Source organism: Pogoniulus pusillus, chromosome 43 (genome assembly GCF_015220805.1).
Source record: "Pogoniulus pusillus isolate bPogPus1 chromosome 43, bPogPus1.pri, whole genome shotgun sequence".
NCBI lineage: Eukaryota > Metazoa > Chordata > Aves > Piciformes > Lybiidae > Pogoniulus > Pogoniulus pusillus.
The window spans coordinates 2,318,021-2,338,579 of NC_087306.1; the positions used below are offsets into that span (position 1 = coordinate 2,318,021).

General features: G+C 64.5%; 3 protein-coding genes across 4 annotated transcripts; 1 reads left to right on the forward strand and 2 right to left on the reverse strand.

The window, feature by feature from the left end:
- Positions 1 to 1,639: 1,639 nt before the first annotated feature.
- Positions 1,640 to 8,044, reverse strand: MUC1 (mucin 1, cell surface associated). 2 transcript variants are annotated; one of them, XM_064176122.1, is made up of 8 exons: positions 8,013 to 8,044; positions 5,857 to 5,977; positions 4,470 to 5,086; positions 4,177 to 4,250; positions 3,899 to 4,041; positions 3,639 to 3,754; positions 3,255 to 3,401; positions 1,640 to 2,240 (listed from the first exon to the last, which is right to left on the reverse strand). In XM_064176122.1, the coding sequence occupies exons 2-8, from the start codon at positions 5,945 to 5,947 to the stop codon at positions 2,166 to 2,168; spliced, it is 1,263 nt and encodes a 420-aa protein (XP_064032192.1). In that variant the 5' UTR covers positions 5,948 to 5,977; positions 8,013 to 8,044; the 3' UTR covers positions 1,640 to 2,165. The 2 variants fall into 2 exon arrangements, with proteins under 2 accessions (XP_064032192.1, XP_064032191.1); XM_064176121.1 differs by lacking the exon at positions 8,013 to 8,044 and having other exon boundaries at positions 5,857 to 7,000.
- Positions 8,045 to 8,190: 146 nt separating this feature from the next.
- THBS3 (thrombospondin 3) lies at positions 8,191 to 15,957 on the reverse strand. Its single transcript, XM_064176061.1, has 23 exons — positions 15,792 to 15,957; positions 14,606 to 14,812; positions 14,163 to 14,419; positions 13,978 to 14,080; positions 13,726 to 13,752; positions 13,393 to 13,475; positions 13,233 to 13,284; positions 12,998 to 13,146; positions 12,674 to 12,814; positions 12,417 to 12,494; positions 12,181 to 12,333; positions 11,946 to 12,056; positions 11,738 to 11,845; positions 11,354 to 11,513; positions 11,122 to 11,240; positions 10,931 to 10,983; positions 10,555 to 10,748; positions 10,301 to 10,479; positions 10,153 to 10,201; positions 9,808 to 10,004; positions 9,534 to 9,706; positions 8,685 to 8,824; positions 8,191 to 8,492 (listed from the first exon to the last, which is right to left on the reverse strand). Exons 1-23 carry the CDS (start codon positions 15,886 to 15,888, stop codon positions 8,434 to 8,436), a joined length of 2,889 nt encoding a protein of 962 aa, XP_064032131.1. The 5' UTR covers positions 15,889 to 15,957; the 3' UTR covers positions 8,191 to 8,433.
- A 1,029-nt stretch (positions 15,958 to 16,986) lies between these two features.
- On the forward strand, positions 16,987 to 20,448 carry MTX1 (metaxin 1). Its single transcript, XM_064176127.1, has 8 exons — positions 16,987 to 17,165; positions 17,261 to 17,330; positions 17,722 to 17,801; positions 17,958 to 18,050; positions 18,751 to 18,933; positions 19,122 to 19,198; positions 19,816 to 19,970; positions 20,052 to 20,448. Exons 1-8 carry the CDS (start codon positions 17,085 to 17,087, stop codon positions 20,276 to 20,278), a joined length of 966 nt encoding a protein of 321 aa, XP_064032197.1. The 5' UTR covers positions 16,987 to 17,084; the 3' UTR covers positions 20,279 to 20,448.
- Positions 20,449 to 20,559: the final 111 nt, after the last annotated feature.

Here is a 20,559-nt window from a genome sequence, read left to right on the forward strand (position 1 = left end):
AGATGCCACGTGTAGGGCCGAGCCCCCACCCCAAGCTGGCACCTGTGCCAGTGGGGCAGTGCCAAGCTGGGTGCCCTGTGAACAGGAGCTTCTTTGTAGGGCCCAGCCCTGCAGCCTGTTTCGATTCCTGTGGGCCCTGCCCAGCCTGGCCCCACGCCCCAGCAGCCCCATGAGGCCCTGCCCTAGGCATCCCCAGCTGGCACCAGGGCTGGGGCAGCAGGATGCAACACTGTGCCCCTTCCCTCTGGCATACAAGGGCAGGATCTGGCACCACATCCCCCCACTCAGGCCATCACGTGCATGCAAACACTCCCCCCACCCCCAAACCCCTGCTCGTGCCAACCCCACCCAGCTCCTGTCCTAATGCCCTCCCCAACAGGGTGCACCCCAGCCCTGCAGCAACCCCTTCCTCTTCCCACCCCCCCCCCCGCCTCAGCCCTGTGCCTGGCAAGCTCCTGAGTTTCTGCTGTTGCTACTGGCAACTCTGGCTACCAGCAGGGCATGTGGAAAGCCAAAAGCAGCAGAGGCCCCACCCCACCCCACCACCACCCCAGGGTTTGCGTCACCCTCTCTATGTCTCAAGGCAGCCCCTCCCACCTCCGAACCTCCTAGCCCCTTGCCTGCACCCCAGCACAGCTCGGGCACCTCCTGGCACATGCTGGGGTCTCCAGGCACCCGATGTGGCCACATTCCCCACCCAGAGCCCACGTGCTGCCAAGGCTCCCACCAGCTGCTCGCTGCCAAGCCGGTCCCGGGGCTGGTTCCTGGCACAGCAGCTGGCTCCATGCCTGGGCTCGCAGGGATTGCTTTGGGGAAGGTTCAGTTTCCTTCATTTTCTGCCTTTTCAGCGCCTGCCAAGACCCTCCCAGCCCCCAGCATGTGTGCCCAGCCCTAAGTGGGTCTCTCAGGGGGCTGCCCTCAGCCCCAGACATGGCTGTCCCAAAAGGTTTGTGCCCAGGCACAGACCAGCACATGGCTTTGTGCTAGGCTCCAGGACAGGTCCTGCTTTGGTTTCCTTCTGCCCTTTGGCATGTTCCACAGCCCTGCCATGCTCCTCTTCCTCCCAGCAAACCCCAGAGCTATTTCAGGCCTCATTCTGGGGTTGGAAGATCCTGAGTCTGGCTCAGGCAGGCGAATGGAGTGGGACCAACCAAGCTGGGACATAGCTGTGTGCATGCCAATGACGTGGGCACAGCCTTCACAGCTCCATGGCACTGCTGGCACCTTGAAGTTCTGCCTGTGCAGCCACAGGGTAACCACCTGCATCAGGTGGCACACATCAGCTGGTGAGACAGAAACCCAGAGTGTGGGGCAGGCAGGTGGGATGTGACCAAGAGGGACAGCGATGTCCTGGCAGCACATGGTCCCACCTGGTGGCACAGAGGACAGGGCACTGCTTTTGTACAGGCTACTGTAGATAAGATGACAGCAAACCGAGAAAAGACCCCAGCATGCATGCCCACATCTGCCTGGCCTGAGGAGTGAGAGTGACCCCCACCCTGAGCCAAAGTCACCTGGGTGCATGCCAGCCACGCTGGGCACACCTCACCACCCCACAGAGCCAGAAAGGGATTTGCCCACCCAGGGCAGCGCTGGGGAAGCCCTTTGTGAGCTCACAAGGCACCAAGGCTCAGCGCAGCCCCCACTGCACCCATCCTTTTATTGTGAAATGCAATAAATATGCCAGGGCCCAGGCCCTGCCACCCTGCTTCCCTGCCACCCTGCTTCCCTGCCACCCTGCTTCCCTGCCACCCTGCTTCCCTGCCAAGCTGAGCCGGTGCTGACGCCCTGCAGGTCTGTATTGATAGGAAATAACATCACCGAAAGAGCAATGGCACCGCCAGGGGCGAGCGCAGAGGGGCACAAGCTTGGACCCACACCCACGGCACGGAGCAGGGTTGCAAAGCCAAGCGAGTGCAGGGCTTTGGGGGAGGGGTGTGGGGGGTGTGCAGGGGACCCTCCCTTCCGCCCCAAATCTTTGTTCATCCAGTTCTGCCGTGCGCACGAATCCAGCTGCTCCAGAACCAGTTGGCTCCTGCTGGCCGCGGCGCGGGGCCGAGCAGCACCGCCGGGGGATGTGCCCGGGGACCGGTGCTGCTCCCCGGGAGCAGGGGGCTGCGGCCAACCCCTCCTCTCGGCAGCCGCCCACTGTCCTGGCGAGTCCCTCAGAGGTTGTCGGAGCCAGCAGCAGGGTTGGTGTAGGTGAAGGTGCCAGTCCCGGCGCCGTTGCTGCTGGCCACCTGGGGAAGGAGGGGTGAAGAGATGCCAGAGCTGGGTAGAGGTGCCAGGCTGAGCTCCTTCTCACCTCCCACCCCAAGTGTAGCAGGGGAACCCTGCACCTTGACCACAGGCACCATGGGCAGACCAACGCTGAGCCAGAAAGTAGGTTCCCCCCTCGTTCATGGTGGGCAGCTGCCCTCAGCCATGGGCACCACAGGCATCCATAGCCCTCATGGGCCCCGCTGGGCACAGGAGTGGGTGGAGGAGCTGTAGTGGCCCTGGCTGTGTTCCCCTCCTGCACGATAAGCCTGCTCGGCAGGAGCAACGGTAAATATTTACCCAGGCCCCTGCTATTTGAACAGGGTGAGCTGCTCACACCGAGCCCAGCAACTGGATGTGGCCCCTGCCTGCAGCAGCAGCGTGCCAGGGGGACTGGGTCATCCCCATCCGGATCCCACACGCCCTGGGGGAGCTGTGCCCGCAGGCAGCTCCCCATAACGCAGCTGCAGCTCTGGTTTCAGAGCCGCTGGTGTGAGATGTGGGGTGCAAGGATATAGAGAGCAGCCCCCACTCAGCCCCCTGCCACTCCTGTGCTGACCCTGCCCCAGCACCAGCCTCAAGCCCACTCCCCACCCATAGCAGCAAGATGCCAGGATCTGGCTCAGGCATGGCCAAGATGGAGAAGGGGCAGTCCAGGCAGGCAGGGAGCCCAGTGCCCCCTGCCCAGGGTTGAGCAGGAGGAGCAGCTGCCCAAGGGAGTGGGGAGCTCCTCAGAGCTGGGCCAGGTTCTCCAGCGCCAGCTGCGTGCCTGGCACCGCCGCTCCACCCAGGAGTGAAAGTTACACTCACATCCCAGCTGGGAGGGGACCAGCATGGGGCAGGCTCCCAGGGCCACCCACTCCATGCCTCACCAGCTCCGTTAGCACATCAGCCATTACCCAAGGGACCTGCCCAGCTACCTGGCTGCACCACCTTCCCCAGCACCACCGCAGCTGGATGTGAAGAGCCTCAGGGACGGTGGCAGTGGCTCTCACCTGGCTGTAGGGACTGGGCTTGCTGTTGGGTGACACATAGCGCCCGTGGCTCTGGTACGGGGGGTACTCGGCCATAGGGTGGTAGGAGTCCTTCTTGTTGGACAGGTCCAGCTTCCCTCGGCTTTTCCGGCGGCAGGTGCAGGTGGTCTGGTGGGCAGATCGTGGGGCCAGGGGTCAGAGGGCATAAGAATGGGGACAGGGGAGCCAACAGCAGAAAGCAGGTGGGGACAGGGGTGGGGATGAGGGACTCACCGTCAGGAGGCAAGTGAGAGCAGGGGTAGGGATGAGGGACTCACCATGAGGAGACAGGTGAGAGCAGGGGTAGGGATGAAGGACTCACCGTCAGGAGGCAGGTGAGAGCAGGGGTAGGGATGAAGGACTCACCATCAGGAGGCAGGTGAGGATGCTCATCAGCAGCAGGAGGCAGACCAGGACCAGCAGAGCAATAGCCCAGTCTGGGACCACAGGCACTGGTGCTGAGGATATCACCTCCACAGGACCTGAAGGAAGAGCAGAGCTGTGTCCATGTCACTGGGTAGAGCCATGGGGATGGCTGGGACCAACAGCCCTGAGACCCCCAGGACAGAGCATGAGGGGAGGAGCTCTCTGCCACAGGCTCCATCCACCCCCAGCCCAAAGCTCACTCTGGATGTCAGCCAGCTGCAGGTCCATGATGAAGCCGTTGGGGTCCAGGCTGCTCCTCAGCTGCCGCTCAGCAGCAGTGCTGGTGACGCTGCCATTGCCACGCCCGAACACGAGGGTGGAGTCCACCTGCACCGAGCCTTGGCTGCCCAAGAGAGGAGGCATTAGCACAGGAATTGCCACCCCCACGAGGGGCTCAGCACCACCACGCAGCTGGGACATGCCAGCCTCTGCAGCCGGACATGCCAGCCTCTGCAGCCAGAGCTGCCAACCTGCTTACCTGAACTGCATCTCGCTGCAGCCCTTGTAGATCTGCCTGTTCATGCAGCCCACGCAGTCGAAGACACGCTCAAACTGGAAGGAATCACAAGGTGATGCCACCTCCTGGGCACACATCCCCTACCACCTGTCCCCCCACACCTCTCCCCCATCATGGGACCAACCGGGGCTGCTGCAGCACCTGGCAGAGCAGGCGCTTGGGGCACCTATTATAGGGAGCCCTCAATGGGAGGTGGCTCCTTCCCAGTGCAGACCAGGAGGGTCTTTGCTCAGCCAGGCAAGGCTGGCACTCACCATGCTCAAGATATCGTACTGCAGGCTCTGGTACTCCTTCGACGTGGGGTCACGCAGGCTCTCGTTGAATCTCCTATTGAGGATGCGGAAGGACAGTGGGACACGGAGGAGCAGCTGGACCGTGGAGGGAGTCAGGACTGCAGCTTTGCTGGGGTTGGGACCGCGGTGGTTATCCAGCACGACTGTGGGGGTCAGCCTGGGGGCTGTGCTGCCAGCGGTGACAAAAGTTTCCTGCGTGGGGATAACCTGAGCGTTGCTGTTCCCATTGCCGTTGGGGTCGGTGGGAGACAGGGAGCTGCTGTTCGCGGTGGTGTTGGTGCTGGAGACGGCAGTGCTGCCAAAGGCAGGTGCCATGGTGCTGCTGGCTGCAGAGCCGTTCCTGATCTGGACGTTTGTGAAGTTGCCTGTGGCAGGGAAAACTGTGGCATAGGAGGAGGTTTGGGTCCCGTTGTCACTCGTGTCTTTGGAGATGTTCAGAACAGTGCTCGAGGCAGGGAGGGTTGTCGTGAGGGTCGTCTCCATGGTGGTCGTTTCGGTCGTGGTTGTCTCTGTGTCAGTCGTGGTCTCCGTGGTGCTCTCGGTGAACACATCTGAGACTGCGGCACCAGCTCGGGAAGCTTTCATCAAAACACAGACCCTCAGCCGGGTGCTCCCTTGGGCCACAAGGCACCAAGAGGCACCACCACCTGCAGGAGCCAACCACCGGCAGCTCCTGCTGCTCACGAGGCATCTCCTGGGCACACGTGGCACCACCAAGGACCCAGCAATGCAGGTGACTGGCACGAGATCTGTGCCCAACCCTGACCAGGGGCTTGAGGACAAGAGCTTGAGCACATCCCTCCGTGCCAATGAAACCACCTTTGCTGCTGGTTGCTGGGTTGTGGCACCCCCACAGCGTTACCCATGTCCCCCTGGACCCGCGTGGCCTGGCTGCTGGCCAGCGCAGGCAGCTCCCCAATGGTTTCCCAGCGGGTGCCGGAGGCACTGGAGGAGAGCCTGAGGTCTGGATGGCTCACCGAGACACACCTGCATACCTGCCTGCCGGCCCTGGGCACAGCCTGCTCCAGCTGGTCCCAGCACAGCCCAGCTGCCCGGGCACAGACGATCCTTTCCGACACAGCTAAGAGTAGCCATGGACTGAACGAGGTCCCCAGGTCCCATTTATCCCAGGCACAACCAGCCCTAGGGTGCTGCACCCTGGGGCCAAACCAGCAGAGACTCTGAGGTGCCTGCCACCGTGGTGCCAAGGGCCACCAGCTCTGACATCATCTGGCTCCCACCCCAGAGGACCTCGCTCCCATACCCCTGCCCACATTACCTCCCTGCTTGCTGAGTTACCAGCCTGGCTCCCTTCTAGCCTGGGGTGTCACCAGCCCCAGCCCCTCACCTGTGCCCAGCAGCAGCAGCAGAAGGGCAGTGAATGCCATGGGGGTCCTGACGCCTCTCGGGGCTCTGGCGGCTGCTCTCCCGTTAGCCATCGGTGCGCTACACGACCCTGCGATCAGGAACTGGCAGCACCACAGCGGCAGGAGCTTTATAGCGCACCTGGAGCAGGTGGGGAGGCCCCACCCTGCTGCCAGCCCCGAGGAGGAGGGGGGAGGGGGGAGAGTCCCCCTGTCTCGCTTGGCACAGGGTGTGCCCTCCGATGGGGCCCCCACAGCTGCTTCCTACTGGGCTGGGTCCGCTCTGGCTGGCTCAGAGGGACACCACCGGTAGTGTCCCCATGCTGCAGGTGGGTGCCACATCAGATGGGGACATGGGGAAGGGGCAGTGGCTGGGCATCCCAGGGCAGGGGTGAAGGGCAGCATCTCTCTGACCCCATGGGTTGAGCCATGGTCCCTAGGAGCTGGACAGAGGTCCCCAGCCCCTTGTCCCGGGGGGGCCTCATCCTCGGGTTGAGCCCAGGGTTAATCATTACCTGCCGGCCACTGCCTCACCCTGCACTCAAATAAACGCCAGTGATGCCCCCCCGAAATGCTTACGCAGGTGGGGCCCAGGGCCCCACGAAGTCCCAGTACCTCCCAGTAACCTGCCTGCCAGCATAACCTGGGCTCCCCCCAGGGCACAAGTGGCTCAACAGGCACAAGAACCTCTTCTCATTCAAGACACAGCCCCTGGCCCAGTCTGATGCCCAGTGTCAGGCTGGTTACTGGTGGTGGCACCTGTGCCAAGGTGTAGAGCCCCCCTTCTCCCAGGTGACACATGCTCCTGGCACCGATGACCACACACCCCCCTTTTCTGGTCCCTCCCTGCCTTGTGGGAGTGCCCTGATGCCCGTGGTGGGCAACTCTCAGTGAGAACTTAGTGGGGGGCTCCATGCTGTGGCATCCTGTGTGGAGCCAAACTGCCACCATGGCTCTGACGATGCAGCTCTGAGGTTTCAGGGCAAAGGAAGCAGAGAGGACACTGCACTGCAGTAACAGCAGGGTGAGGGATGGGCAGCCTGGGTGTTGGCATGGGTATGATGGCACCCAGCTGCATCCAGTCCCCCGGTGGAGTCCACAGCCTTGGTGTGAGGCTAGGCAAACACAGGCAGGGCACGGGCAGCAGGCTCTGGGTGAATGTCACCTCCCCAGAACCCTGTTGAGGGTGACTGTTGGGGACAGGCAGCCCCACATAGCCAGCGCTGGTGGCTTCAGTCACCCTCCTGCACCTTCTGGTCTTTGTGCCAACCCCAGCTCCATCCTGCCTGCCCCATCGCGGGAATGCCTGGGTGCCCGACGCCCTCCAGTCCCTCCAGCCTGCTCTAAGCGCGCCTGTAAAGTCGGCAACATCCCCTGGGCAGAGCCCCAGGGAGGACAAACTGCGTGGGGGAGCTGAGGGAAGAGGCTAAAGAGGCCTGAGCGGAGCTGAAAGGGGCTCAGGGGCCCAGCCCCGGGCCCCGTGAGCGCCCCCGCGCCTCCCGGCGGCACTTGAACTGTGGCGCCCCCTGGCGGACTCAGCTCCGCTGCACACTCGTGTCGAGTCCGCGGAGCGGCACCGGACCGGGACTGGCAGCGGGGTGGACAGCGACAGATACCGGAGCGGGACCCGAGCAGGAGCGGGTTCTGCTGACGCCCCCCGCACCCAGGGCAAGTCACGAACCCCGACCCACCGGGCACCCCCCGCGGGCGGCGGATGGGACGGGACCGCTCAGTACAGAGCAGCGATTTCACCTGGAAGGGACAGAGGACGACGCTGGCCCAGGTACAGGCTCCGGAGGAGCAGCTCCGTGGCCGCCGTGTTGCCGTTTTAAGAGGAGGGGGCCGGTGCCGCCGCGCCCATTGTCGCCGCCGTGGGGCGGAGTGGAGGGGGGGGGGGGGGGCCGGGCCGGTGCCGGTGCCCGGCCTCGCGCGCTCCGGGGCGGGAGGAGAATGGGGGCGGGGGGGCACATTCCGCCGCGTTGCTGGGACAGCCGTCGCCATGGCGACCGGGCACTGCCGCCGGGGCTCGGTGCGCGCCGCGCAGTTCCCACGGAGTGGCCCGAGCGGCGGAGGCTTCACTCCGCTCCCTCCGAGGCGGCGGGAGGGACGGGATGCGGTGCAGTGTTGTGCTCTCGCCTACCAATATTGCACTCGTCCCGGCCTCCCGCCGCTACGGGCTCCACCGGTGGGACCGGCCGGGTACCGGGCTTCCCGCAACGACCACCGGGAACACAACGACAGATGGAGCCGAGAGCACAGGGTGGGGTCCGATGCCTTCTCGGGGCACAGAGATCCCTCCAGGAACCGGGCGCGCAGGCTAGAAAACACTCAAAACTTTATGGGCAGACTTGGGGCACGGAATGCAGCGGCAGAAACCCCCCCGTCAGGGCTGGGAGGCAGCCCCGCCACCCCCGGGAGTCCCGCTCGCCCCGCGCCGGTACCGGCACTGCAAAGTTCGCGGGGTCCGGGAGCGGGATCCGGCCGGGATGGGGGACGACTTAGGGGGTCCGGAACGCCCCCGGTTGCTGCTGGCGGGGGAAGACCGGGTCGGGTGCGGCTGTTCACTCGCGTCCCTCCAGCAGGAACCGGCGGAAGGGCTCGAAGTCGGCGGGGATCGTGTCTGCGGGGGCAGGGGAGAAAAGCGAGGGGGGTCAGGAGCCGGGAGGACCAAGCCTCGATAAAGCGGGAAAAATCGCCGGTCCAGGACCCCCGCAGGAGGGACGGGAGATGCCCTGCGAGCTCTAGGCCCTCGGCCCGGTGCTGAGGCGCCCCGGTGACCCCCTCCCCTCCCAGGAGGGTCTCCCGTGCTCACCGTTGCAGCGGTACTGCAGGTTGGACCAGATGATGTTCTCCTGGGAGAAGCAGAAGACCCCCAGCCGCCCCCCGCGCATGGTGGTGTCGATGATCACCCCGGAGTCGGCCACCAGCTGCGGACCCTCGTACAGCCGCACCCTGTGCGAGGGGAACAGCCCGGCCCTGCCTTTCAGTGGGGGACCGGGAGCGCACCGGGCCCAGCACCGGGCATCCTGACCCGGCGTTGGCGTGGGGGCCGGGGGCAGCAGGCTGGGGCATCCCCCTCTCGGGGTTAAGATGGGGACATCAGGCCTGGAATGGGGCATCCTACTGAGGCTGGGATGGGGGCACCGGGCCGGGGCACCCTGATGGGGTTGGACCCCCGGAGCAGGGCCCCCCGCCGTGGCCGGGATAGAGCCCCCCGCACCGCCCCCGTCCCGGCCCCGCCGCTTTTGTCGGACGCTTTGCATGTGAAAGGCGCCGGCGGGGTCGCCATGGCGACGGGGACAATGGCTGCGGGGGCCCGGCGAGGCGGACGGGCCCGGCCCGCCGAGCCCCCCCCGCTCCGCGGCGGCCGCCCCGACGGGATCCTTAAAGGGGAAACGCGCCCTCGACCCACAGGGGCAGGACCCCCTCCCCACGGTCAGCATCCCCCCCTCCCAGTGTGGTCACACCGCAGACGGACCCCACTGGGACAAGGATGCCTTCCCACAGCTGGCATCCTGCCCGCCGGAGCGGCTCCAGCGAGGGTGGCTACAAGAAGAGGGGACAGCTGGCACTGCCACATCGGTGAGGTCCCACCCAAGAGCCAGCATCTTCCCCTAGCCCAGCAGCCTCCGTGCCCGCACTGTGACCAGTCTGTGCTCACCTGATGTAGCCCACCTGGGGCCTGTGTGTCAGCTGCCAGCGGTAGGACGTCTTGTCCCGCCAGCCCACGTTGCGGGGGTCCTTCCAGAGCAGGCGGACGTGGTCGGGTGTGTGGCCTGTGTGCCACAGGGCATTGCGCAGGTGCTCCCCGGGGCCCGTGGAGGACTTCACTGCCTGTGGGTGCATGGGGGTGTTAGGCAGGACCTAGCTGGAAGTGGGGGGAGGGTGTGGAAGGGGGCGGATCTGATGTGACCCACGGGGTGGCCAACACCCACCTTGAGCTGCAGCCCCGGCTCGGCCACGGCACGGAAGGGGGTGGCCTGCCAATAGGTCTGCTCTGTTTGCTTCCACATCACCACGTAGAAGCTGGCACTGTCCTGGTAGCTGAAGATGAAGCCAGCGTAGTCATCGTCGGTGACAGTGTTGACATGGAAGGTGCCCTCGAAGTCCACCCCGTTGAATGCCGTGTAGCCTACCAACAGGCAGATGCTGCAAGAAGCCCTCTCCTCCAGCACCAGACCCCCACACCCCAGCTCCCTCCAGTCAACCCTTCTGCAAGGCAATGAACTCTCACCCTGCCCTGATACAGGGGAACAGGAGTTGGGGTCTGCATCTCTTACCAACAGCCAAGCCTGGGTCACTGTTCATGGTCTGCACGATTTCCATGCCCTGTGGGGTACAGCTGAGTGAGTGGCATCCCCAGGAATCTCCCTTTTTGGTCCCACCTGGACTTGCAGTCCCCAGAAACACGGAGGGCAGCACCCACACCTGGTTGAGGACTACCCAGTTGGGATCAATCTGGGCATCCCCCTCGGGGTCGAGGATGACAGTCTGGTAGGCGCGGAAGTCGGTCAGCGTCACCTCGGCGCTCTCAGGGCACACATCCAGCTGGTCCACCACCGTGTCGTTGTCGAAGTCCTCCTCGCACACGTCACCCACACCATTCCCTGGGGACATGCACCCTGCTCAGGGCTGGGCAGAACCCACACGGCTCTGCCTCCCCCTGCCTGCCCCATGCTCACCATCCGAGTCCTTCTGGTTGGGGTTGGGGATGAGGCGGCAGTTGTCTGGGCCAGGCGGCATGTAGTCAGGGATGCCATCATTGTCGTCGTCGTTGTCACACTCATCCCCCAGCCCATCGTTGTCTGAGTCCAGCTGGGAGCTGTTGGGGATCTCGGCGCAGTTGTCCTTGGTGTCCTGATGCCCATCCCCATCGCTGGGAGCAAGAAGAGGATCAGAGCAGTGCTGTGAAATACGGATCCATCACCCCACCCCAGCACTCTTGCTGACTCCAAAGACCCCATCACTCCTTCTCCTGGGTCACTGGATCAGGGAACCCAGCTCAGCCACTGGGAATGGGATGGGGCAAGGAGGTGACCCCGCAGCAGTGGTTCTCACCTGTCCTCATTGGTGTCACAGGTATCTCCTACCAGGTCACTGTCCATATCTGTCTGGAGGAGAGCAGAGCCCTAGTTCAGTGGACACCCAGGGCAAGGGGGCCAGCCATGCTGCAGGAGGACCCCCTGCCCCCTGTCAGACAGGGCCCTGCTCACCATGAGTCCCCTGCCCCAGCCTTGCCCCGGCCATACCTGAGTGGGATTGCTCATTTCTGGGCAACTGTCACAGGCATCCCCAACCCCATCCTCATCCCGGTCTGTCTGCAGAGGATTGGGCACCTTGGGGCAGTTATCCAGCATGTTGGGAATCCCTGCAAAGACAGCACTGGGTGGATGCCCTCATTCCCAGCCTGGCATGACAGCATCCCTGCTCTGTGAGCAGCCCCAGCCCAGCACGGGAGGGCCAGCCCTGAGAGGCCCTCACCGTCCCCATCGATGTCATTGTCACAAGCATCCCCCTCGCCGTTGCTGTCTGTGTCCCGCTGGTCGTTATTAGGCACATTGGGACAGTTGTCACAGGCGTCCCCAAAGGAGTCAGTGTCTGAGTTCTGCTGGTCTTTGTTGGGGAAGAGCCGGCAGTTGTCCTGTGGGCAAGAGGACAGGGATGCCCACTCTGCAGTGGCTGGATGGCAACCAGGCAGGAGGACATCTCCTCCAGCACGCTGAGTGTGAGCATCTCATAGCCACGAGGCTGCAGATGCCCAGGAGAGGTTATCTTGAGGGAGTCGGCACCAAGGTAAAGGGTGAAGCCCTCTGCCCAGCATGCCCCCAGATCCACAGACACATCCCTCCCACCCAGCACAGCCACCTCCACGTTCTTGATGCCATCACCATCAGCATCATCATCGCACTGGTCCCCGATGCCGTCATTGTCAGCATCCTCCTGCCCTGAATTCGGTGTCAGGCGGCAGTTGTCCTGCAGGCACGGATGGCGTTGAGATGAGAGCTGAAGCACAGCCCTACCCTAGGCTCCCTGAGCCTGGCATCCCCTGCCCGAGGGTGCCCCATGAGCCTACCTGCTTGCAGTGCTTGTTGTTGTCGATGCAGGGCAGGGGCTCGTCTGGGTAGCCGTCAAGGTCTGTGTCTTGCCCACACACATTGCCGTTGCCAGCCCAGCCCACGTTGCACTAGAGAAATCAGAAGTCAGGGGCTGGAAAGTGAGGAAAGGTCCTGGCAGGACCAACTGCTGCCCGTGCTGATACCCCCTGCACTGTCTCATCTTTGCCCTCCTCCTGTCTCTTCCCTACTCACCGCACAAGATATTTCACCGTTCCTCTCAAAGAGGCAGAAGCCGTTGATGTCACAGGGGTTGGAGGTGGGGGTGCTGCAGGACTTCTGCGGGATGCATCCAGATGTTTGGTTCCCCACAAACCCTGACTTGCAGGGACCACATTTGTAGGAGCCCTGGATGGGAGAGGGCAGGGGCAGGATTAGGGGAGCAGAGTGGCTCTGGGTGCCAGGCAGAGGAGTGGGGCCGCTCTCCTCACCAGCGTGTTGGTGCAGATGGAGTTGGGGTCACAGCCCCCATTGTTCCCATCGTTGCATTCATCAATATCTGTGCAAACCTGCGAGCAGCATGGGAGAAAATTGTCACTGGGACCCTTCCCTGCTGCTCTGCCTATTCCTGTCTTGGGAAAGCTGCCCTCCTCCGTGAGACACAGCATCCTCCGGCAGGCACAGCATCCTCCCCCGGTTCCCGGAGCACCCACGGGGATCCAGCCGAGCCCCACAGCCCCTCACTCACCTGCTTGCTGGCCCTGGCATAGTCGACCCCCACACCAGAGACAGTGTTGCCCCGGTAGCCGCGGGGACAGGGCTCGCAGCGGAAGCCAGGGGCTGTGTTGATGCACTTGGAGCCAGGGAAGCAGGGGTTGGCATGAGCACACTGCAGTACAAGGAAAGGGATAGGCTTCACCCTCAGTCCTGCCCATTACAGTGGCTTGTGCCCCAGGGCATCGCAGTGAGGCCCCTTACTGGCTTGAGGACTCATCTAAAGAGGAGAAGCATTATCTGCCCACACTGCTCTAGCAGTGCTGTGGCTGCCAACACACCCCAGGAGTGTGCCCACCTCATCGATGTCAGCGCAGTGTGTGCCGTTGCCTTCCAGCCCCGGCGGGCAGGGCCCGCAGCGGTACCCGGGGTACTCGTACGTCTCCATGCAGTCCACACCACTGAAGCAGGGGTTGGGATTGCAGCGGGATCGGTGCTCATGGAAGCCTGAGAAGAGAAAGAAGAGGCAGAGGAGGTGAGATGGGGCAGCCCTTTGCCCCCTAAGGTGGGAGCAGAGCCTCATCAGCACTCACCGCAGACCTGGCACTCCATGATGGTGTTGCGGATCAGAGACATCTCCTTCACCTGCGAGGCAGCAGAGCACGGAGTATCAGGGAGAAGCAGTGCCCTGGCTGGCACCACCCTCTGGGGCAGTCCATGCCAGGGAGAGCTGGTAGTGCCTCATCATCTCACCTGGTCCCTAATATCTTCTCTCAGTTCAGTCAGCACTCGGTTGAAGAGGGTCAGCTGTGTGACCAGTGCCTTGGTCTGCTCACCTGCCAGAAGCAGAAAGCACAAGGTCAGCCCCTTGGATGAGACAGCCAACAGCCCATCCCCCTTCTCACTGGTCCACACACAAGACCCCTTTCTTCCCACATAGCACTCCCAAGTCCCCTGTTCCACCCCACCTTGGGGCTCTACAGGTACCCGAGGCACTGGGACAGGCTGTGGAGGGTTTTCTGCCTCTGTGGAATCCCAAATACTGCCATTGCCCTCATGCCAGGGGAAAGCCAAGCAGGGACTTACCCAGGATGGAGGCCAGCACACTTGTCACTGCAGGAAGAGACCAGAGGTTACCAAATGCTTGCCACCAGCAGCATCACCCTGCACGGCTGCTCCTGGTCGAGCATATGCACAGTGCAGGAGCTCCCACCCGCGTGGGGACAACTGGACTGGGAGAGGCAGGAACACTGTGCAGTGTGCTGCCACCTCCACGTGTCCCGTAAGCCCTCCACACTGCCCCTGCTGAGTGCAGGGCACGCCTGCAGGTGCCATTACCTGCACTGTGAATGGACTCATCTCCCTGAAAAGGGCACTCGCTCAGGGCACCCACGCGGCTCATGGACCCTCCCAGGATCAGCTTCATCGACTCCACAAACCCCTGACATAGGAGAGGGAGATGCAGCCAGTCGTGGAGGGCTCTGCCTGACCCCAAAAGCACAGTAGGGAATCCCAGCCCTCACCTGCATCCTCTGGTAAGCCTTCTGCCCCGTGCGCAACTCTAGGGACTCCACCTCTGCCAAGGGGATCTCTGACAGCTCAGGCAGCCCCACGCTGGAGTCCATCTGCTTGCAGTCGACGTAGAGCTCCACGCTCAGCATGTCCCCACGCAGCCCGCTGAGGCGCACGATGATGCTGTGGCTCTGCCCATCTGCCACCTGCGCATGCTGCAGGTTGACTGAGTGCAGTTTGTTGTCTTCCCGCAGGTAACGCACCAGGACTGCAGAGGAGCAGGAAGGGGCTGTCAACTCTCCTCCCCCACACAGCGCCTGAAGCCCCCTGGGACCAGTGTGCACCCACCACTCACCCCAGCAGGCCCCTCGGATGGCAGCAACTGGGTCCCTGCTTCTCTCTGAGCATCAGGGCAAGACCAGGGCCAGCACGTCCCCAGGCAGCAGGCACCCACCTTTGTTGATTTTCCCCACTACGGAGACCTCCAGCCACCTCGTGTTGTCCTTCTTGGAGTAGAGGCCAAAGAGGGTCCCCCCCTGCTTAGGGGGTAGGCGGAAGGTGGAGAGGAGGTAAACGTCGTTCACGGTCAGGAGCTCCATCCGGATCTTGTGGGTGATGCTGGACATCTGCCGCGCTTCGCTCGCCATCAGTAGGTCGATAACTGCGGGAGCGAAGTACGGGGGTCGCATCCTGACCGGCAGCCGCACTAGGTGCGGGGACCCAGGCGGCCCAGCCCGCCGTCATCCCGAGGGCACGGGGAGGGAAGCGGGTGTCCCTGGACCGCCGGGCTCCGCGGGGGGGCCGGGGAAGCCCCGAGAGGTCTCGGCCCCGCCCAGCCCCGGCCCCGCGCGGTGGCGCTCCAGGACCAGCAACGGCACCGCCGGGAGGGACCCACGGAGCCCCCTGCCCCGCTTTCCCGTTCCGCAGACGGCACTTCTCCGCGGGGGTGTCGGCAGAGTCCCGTCTTCCTGAGCACCCCGCTGCCGGGGCGAGCACGGTTGGGCGAACCGAGACGGCCCCACGGAACTGCAGAACGGGGACGCGAGTTAAGGGAGCAGCGCGGAGCTTCGCCAGGACCAGCCCCGAAGTGTCGCGGCCGCCTCGCCAAGGCGCGGTGGGACCGGGAGCTTTTGCACGGACGGCCCCGCGCTGGGCACCGTCCCAGGGCGCTCCGGGGAAGCGCGGAGAGCCCGGTCACGCCGCCGCACGGGCGTCCGCCTGCTCCGTAAAACCTCACTGGGCAGATCGGGAGGAGCCCCGGCGCCGGGGCAAGCCCCAGCCATGAACCCTTGGACTCCCTCCTGACCCACACGGAGCGGCCAGAGACCTCCCGGCGTCCCGAGCCGGTCCTGGGACCGGCGATTCCCTGCCCCGAGCTGCCGTCGGGACAGAGTTGGCTCTCAGGGGTGCGGAGCTCCGGGAATGAATGTCCCTCTGTACCCACGCTGCCCGCAGCCCGGCTGCCAGACCTCCCAGGGCGAGAGGAGCCGCTGTCAGTGGCCTCCGGCCGGTGAGCGGAACAGGGGAGCAGAGTCGAGAGGGCTCCAGCCGCCGGCACCGCCCGGTTGGCAGATGGGGCCGGGAGCCTCGTCCGCCTATCCCCGTCGGGGCCGCCCCGGCTCCGGCCCGCAGCAGCTTACCGTGCAACCCTGGACGAGCCGCGGCGGCGGCGCCCAGCAGGAGCAGCGCCAGCAGCGCACCGAGAGCCGGGCCCCCCGCGGCCGCCGGTGCCCCCATGCTGCCGGTATTGCCGGTGCGGAGCGGAGCGCGGCGGGGCGGGGTGGTGCGAGCGGGGAGGGGCCGGCGCTGCCGGCGAGGAGGAAACAAAGAGCCGTCAATCACGGGCGCGCATCCCGGGACCCCGGCGGCAGCTCGGCCACGGCGGCCCGGCCGCAGCCCCGCCAGCGGAGAGCCGCAAGGCGGGGCACGGCACACCGGGGCCGGGACTGTGGCTGCGGGCGAGCCACCGACCGCCCTGGCTCTGCCCGCCGCAGGCGCGGCTCCCGCTCACAGAAATTGAGTGTGGCAGGCGCCGGTTCACCGGGAGGTCAGGCAGTCTGGGGCCGCCTTCCATAGAACTAAAGCTGCCCCAGCAGCACCGGAGCATCCCAGCCCGGGAGAGCCAGAGACCGCCGCCGGCAGCTGAGGGCGCGGGACTGCTTTGTGGGGCACGCCGCGGTGCCAGCCCCCGGGGCCGGGCGGTGCTCCGGGGGAGAGAGGGAAGCGATCGAGGCCAGCCCGCCTGGAGAGCGCTCAGCGCCGGGATCTGACCCAAGCCCCGGAGCAACGCAATGAGCTCATCCCGGGACCTCATCCCGGGCTGCGAGGAGGGGAAGCGGGGCCGCAGGGGAAAGCCCTCGCTCTGCCTTGGGGTGGTGGCTGCAGCTCGGTGCCCCCGAGGCAGCATTCGGTACGGTTCACGCCGCCAGTGCCCGCCGTGGCGCCCGTGGATGCTCGGGGTCGGTAGGACCGCTCCCCGCTGAGCGCCGGCCAGGCCGGGCGGGCGGCCCGCGGCTCCCCGGTCGTGTTTACTCCTGTTTGCCCCCGGCTCCATAACAACCGGCCGAGCCCAGCCCCGGGGCCGCTCCGGCCCCATTCCCCCAACCGCGTCTCCGCGCCAGCGGTCCCGAGTAACGGGCGGGGGCGGAGGGGCTGCCGCCGAGCCGCACACGGTGGCGCTTCCCCTCCCTCCGCTGCCAGCAGGCTCCCAGCTCGGTTTTCGTCCCACGGAAACGCTCCGGGAGATGCGGGGCGAAGCACAGGTCTCGGCCCCAGGGACCCAGCCAGTATGAGCAGCCCAGACACGGCCTCCGCTCCGCTCTGCCACGCACGGCGCCGCTCCGGTGCGGGGCTGCGGGAGCCGCCGGTGGCGGAGCCGCCCCTCGGGAGAGGCGGGCGGAGCTGGCCGCTGTGGTTCCGGGTCGGGCGGGAAGATGGCGGCGCCCATGGAGCTGTTCTGCTGGGCAGGGGGCTGGGGGCTGCCCTCGGTAGACCCCGACTGCTTGGCGGTGCTGGTGAGCGGCGGCGGGGCCGGAACCGGGGCTTGGGCCGGTGCGTCCCCTCGCTCCGGGCGAGTCCCCGCTCCCGCCGCCGCTCTCCTGTCTTGCAGACCTACGCGCGGTTCACTGGGGCGCCGCTGAAGCTGCACCGGGTCACCAACCCCTGGAGGAGCCCCTCCGGTAGGAGCCTCACTGCCGGGGCTACCGGCACTGCCACGCAGCCGGGACCGCCTAACCCTCCGCACCGGCACCCCCTGCCCCGTGGCACCCCTGCCCTCGTGGCACGCCGCCCTCACCCCGTTGCATCGTCCGCACCCTCGCACGCTGCCGGTGTCCCGTCTCATGCGGCTCTGACCCTCTCACCCGGACCCCTCACCTCACCCCGCACCCCCTGACACACCTTCTGTGCCTCCCACCTTGCCACCCGCACCCTTCCCTCTGCCCTGTGCCCCCTCACCGCTGCGTGTGGGCCCTGCACCCCATCACACCCACACCCCCCCAAGCGCCTTGCCTGCAGCAGGCTGGCACCCTGGGCACCCCCACCCGCAACCTCTCCTCTCCCTACCCTCAGGGCACCTGCCTGCACTGAAGACTCGGGACGAGGGCACCATCTCCAAAACGCAGCAGATCATCACCCACCTCAGGAAACAGGTAGGGGAGGAAGAGACATCTCCCGGCCCTGGGTTGGGGGGCACCAGAGCCCCCCCTGGGGAAGGATGAGGCTCTGTTGTGATCACCCAGAGGCGTAGGCACAGGCAGGCTTTGCCAGGTCCCCTTCGGGTCATGGCTGTGTCGTTTGCTCTGCAGAAGTACAATGCCGACTACGACCTCTCGGCCACGCAGGAGGCAGACACGCTGGCCTTCGTGTCCCTGCTGGAGGAGAAGCTGCTGCCTGTGCTGGTGAGGCTCCCTGTGGAAACGACTTGGGGGACACACACACAGAGGGCTGGTGGCCATGCCAGCGACCAGAACTACTCCCTGGAGCAATGCTCTGGTGGGCTCCACTGTACCCCCACCTGCTAGGAGAGACAGAGAATGTGGCAGGTGGCAAAATCCTGGGGGTCTGGGGTGTCAGTGTCAAGGATCAGGGTGCTGGGAGTCTTGTGTGGCAGTGGTGGGGTTGTGCAGCTGGGGCTGGGGTCTGGTCTTAACTCTCATGAGCCTTCAGCCCCTCATGAGCTTCAGGGTAGGGGACAGGCTCTTCTTGCTTGCTCCCTGGGATAGGACAAGGAGCAATGGATGGAAGCTGCAGCACAGGAGGTTCCAGCTCAACACAAGTGGGAACTTCTTGGCTGTAAAGGTTCCAGAGCACTGGCACAGGCTGCCCAGAGAGGTTGTGGAGTCTCCTTCTCTGGAGTCTTTCAAAGCCTGTCTGGATATGTTCCTGTGTGACCTGAACTAGATTGGATGCTCCTGCTCTGGCAGGGGCTTTGGACTGGATGATCTCTTTGGGTCTCTTCCAACCCCTGACACCTGTGATCCTATCCCGTGCCAGGCACCCAGCACCCGGGCACTGGGGCTTCATGTTGTCCACCATGGCAAAAGGCTATGCTGAGTCTAGCACCCCCATGGCCTGGGCATGGCTCATTCTCCACTGCAGATCCATACTTTCTGGGTGGACGCAAAGAACTACGTGGAGCACACACGGAAGTGGTACGCAGAAACCATTCCCTTCCCCCTCAACTTCTTCCTGCCCAACTGCATGCACAAGCGGCACCTGGAGCGGCTGCAGCTCCTCTGGGGAGATGGCTACATGGAGGATGAAGAGAAGCTGGAGAAGGAGGTGAGAAGCTCTCATCTGGTCACAGCAGGTCCTTGGCAGGTGCCCAAAAGGACCCACATGAAGCCAACATCTTAACTGGGTTCCGGGGTTCACCCTGGCTGAGCACCTCCTTCCCGCTCCCCTTAGCACCGTGGCAGTCGGCCGCGTGGACGGGCGGGTGACGACTTCTCTGTCCTCCCCTCCTCCAGCTCTACAGGGATGCTCGGGAATGCCTCACGCTCCTGTCCCAGCGCCTCGGGGCACAGAAGTTTTTCTTCGGAGACTCGTAGGTGGCCTTAGTGGGGAAGGTGCTCTGGGGCCTGAGAGCCCCCACACACACCTGGGTGGGATCTGAGACCTCGCGGTCTGTGGGGAGTCTGCAGCCTCTGGGGTTTGGACAGAGCTGTCCATGCCAACACAGAGCAACGTGGGCAGTGGGAATTAAGGCTGTGGAAGCTGGTGCCAGCTCCAGCATCTCTTTTCCCATCTCTTGGTGGATCCAGTAGAGCTGGATGGGGTCACCCTACTCCTCTTCACCTTGCACCTTGGGGGTTGGAAGCAGAGAGTTGTCCTGAGGAGGAGGAGTTGGTTGCTTCAGCCCCAGCATCCTTTCCCATCTCATCCTACTCCTCTTCACCTTGCACCTTGGGGGTTGGAAGCAGAGATCTGTCCTGAGGAGGAGGAGTTGTTGCTTCAGCCCCATCATCCTTTCCCATCTCATCCTACTCCTCTTCACTTTGCACCTTGGGGGTTTGAAGCAGAGAGCTCTTCTAAGGAAGAGTTGCTTGCTGGTTCCTAGGGTGCAGGGGACTGAAGGTGGTCAGTGTATACAGGTGGCCTTGGGTTGAGTGCAGAAGGAAAGGGTGGGAGGGATCATGACCATCACAGCTCTCTATGCCCCAGGCCAGCCTCCCTCGACGCCTTCGTCTTCAGCCGCCTGGCGCCGCTCCTGAAGGCAAAGCTGCCCAACGGGAAACTGCAGCAGCACCTGAAGTCCCTGCAGAACCTGTGCAACTACTGCACCTCCATCCTCAGCCTCTACTTCCCTTGGGATGGAGGTGAGATATGTCCCCCAGCCCTTGCCCTGTGGGCTCAGGGTGACCTGTCCCCGCCTCCACACCGCTGTTCTGCCCCCCCAGGTGAGCCCCCAGCCAGTGCCCCACGGGCTGCAGGTAGCGATGGCGGCGAGGCAGAGGAGGACCCCCACAAACGGCGCAACCAGCTGCTGTCGGTGCTGGTGGGGCTGGTGGCCATGCTGGGCTATGCCTTCCTGAGTGGCATCGTTTCCATCCAGCGGGGCAGTGTGGGGCCGGCTGGCCGCCAGCCCATCGCCCTGGAGGAGGAGGAAGAGGAGGAGGAGGAGTGAGGAAGAGCTGCCTGATTGTTCCTTCTGTGGTCGCTGGAAATGACTGATTCTGTGCCGGGAGCCTGGCAGCATCGTTCCCTGCAGGTGCTTTGCCCTGTGTCCCACCAGGACTTGCAGCCCTCTCTGTGGGGAGTGTGCCTGCCATGCCAATAAACCTCCCTTTCTCTGCCTGTGCCCTCTCATCCTCCCAGCAAGCTCAGAGCCCTTCCTCTTTTGCCCAAGCTGCACAGGCTGGAGTGCTGCAGCAGGCACTGGTGTGCTCCCCTGTTGCCTGGGGTACC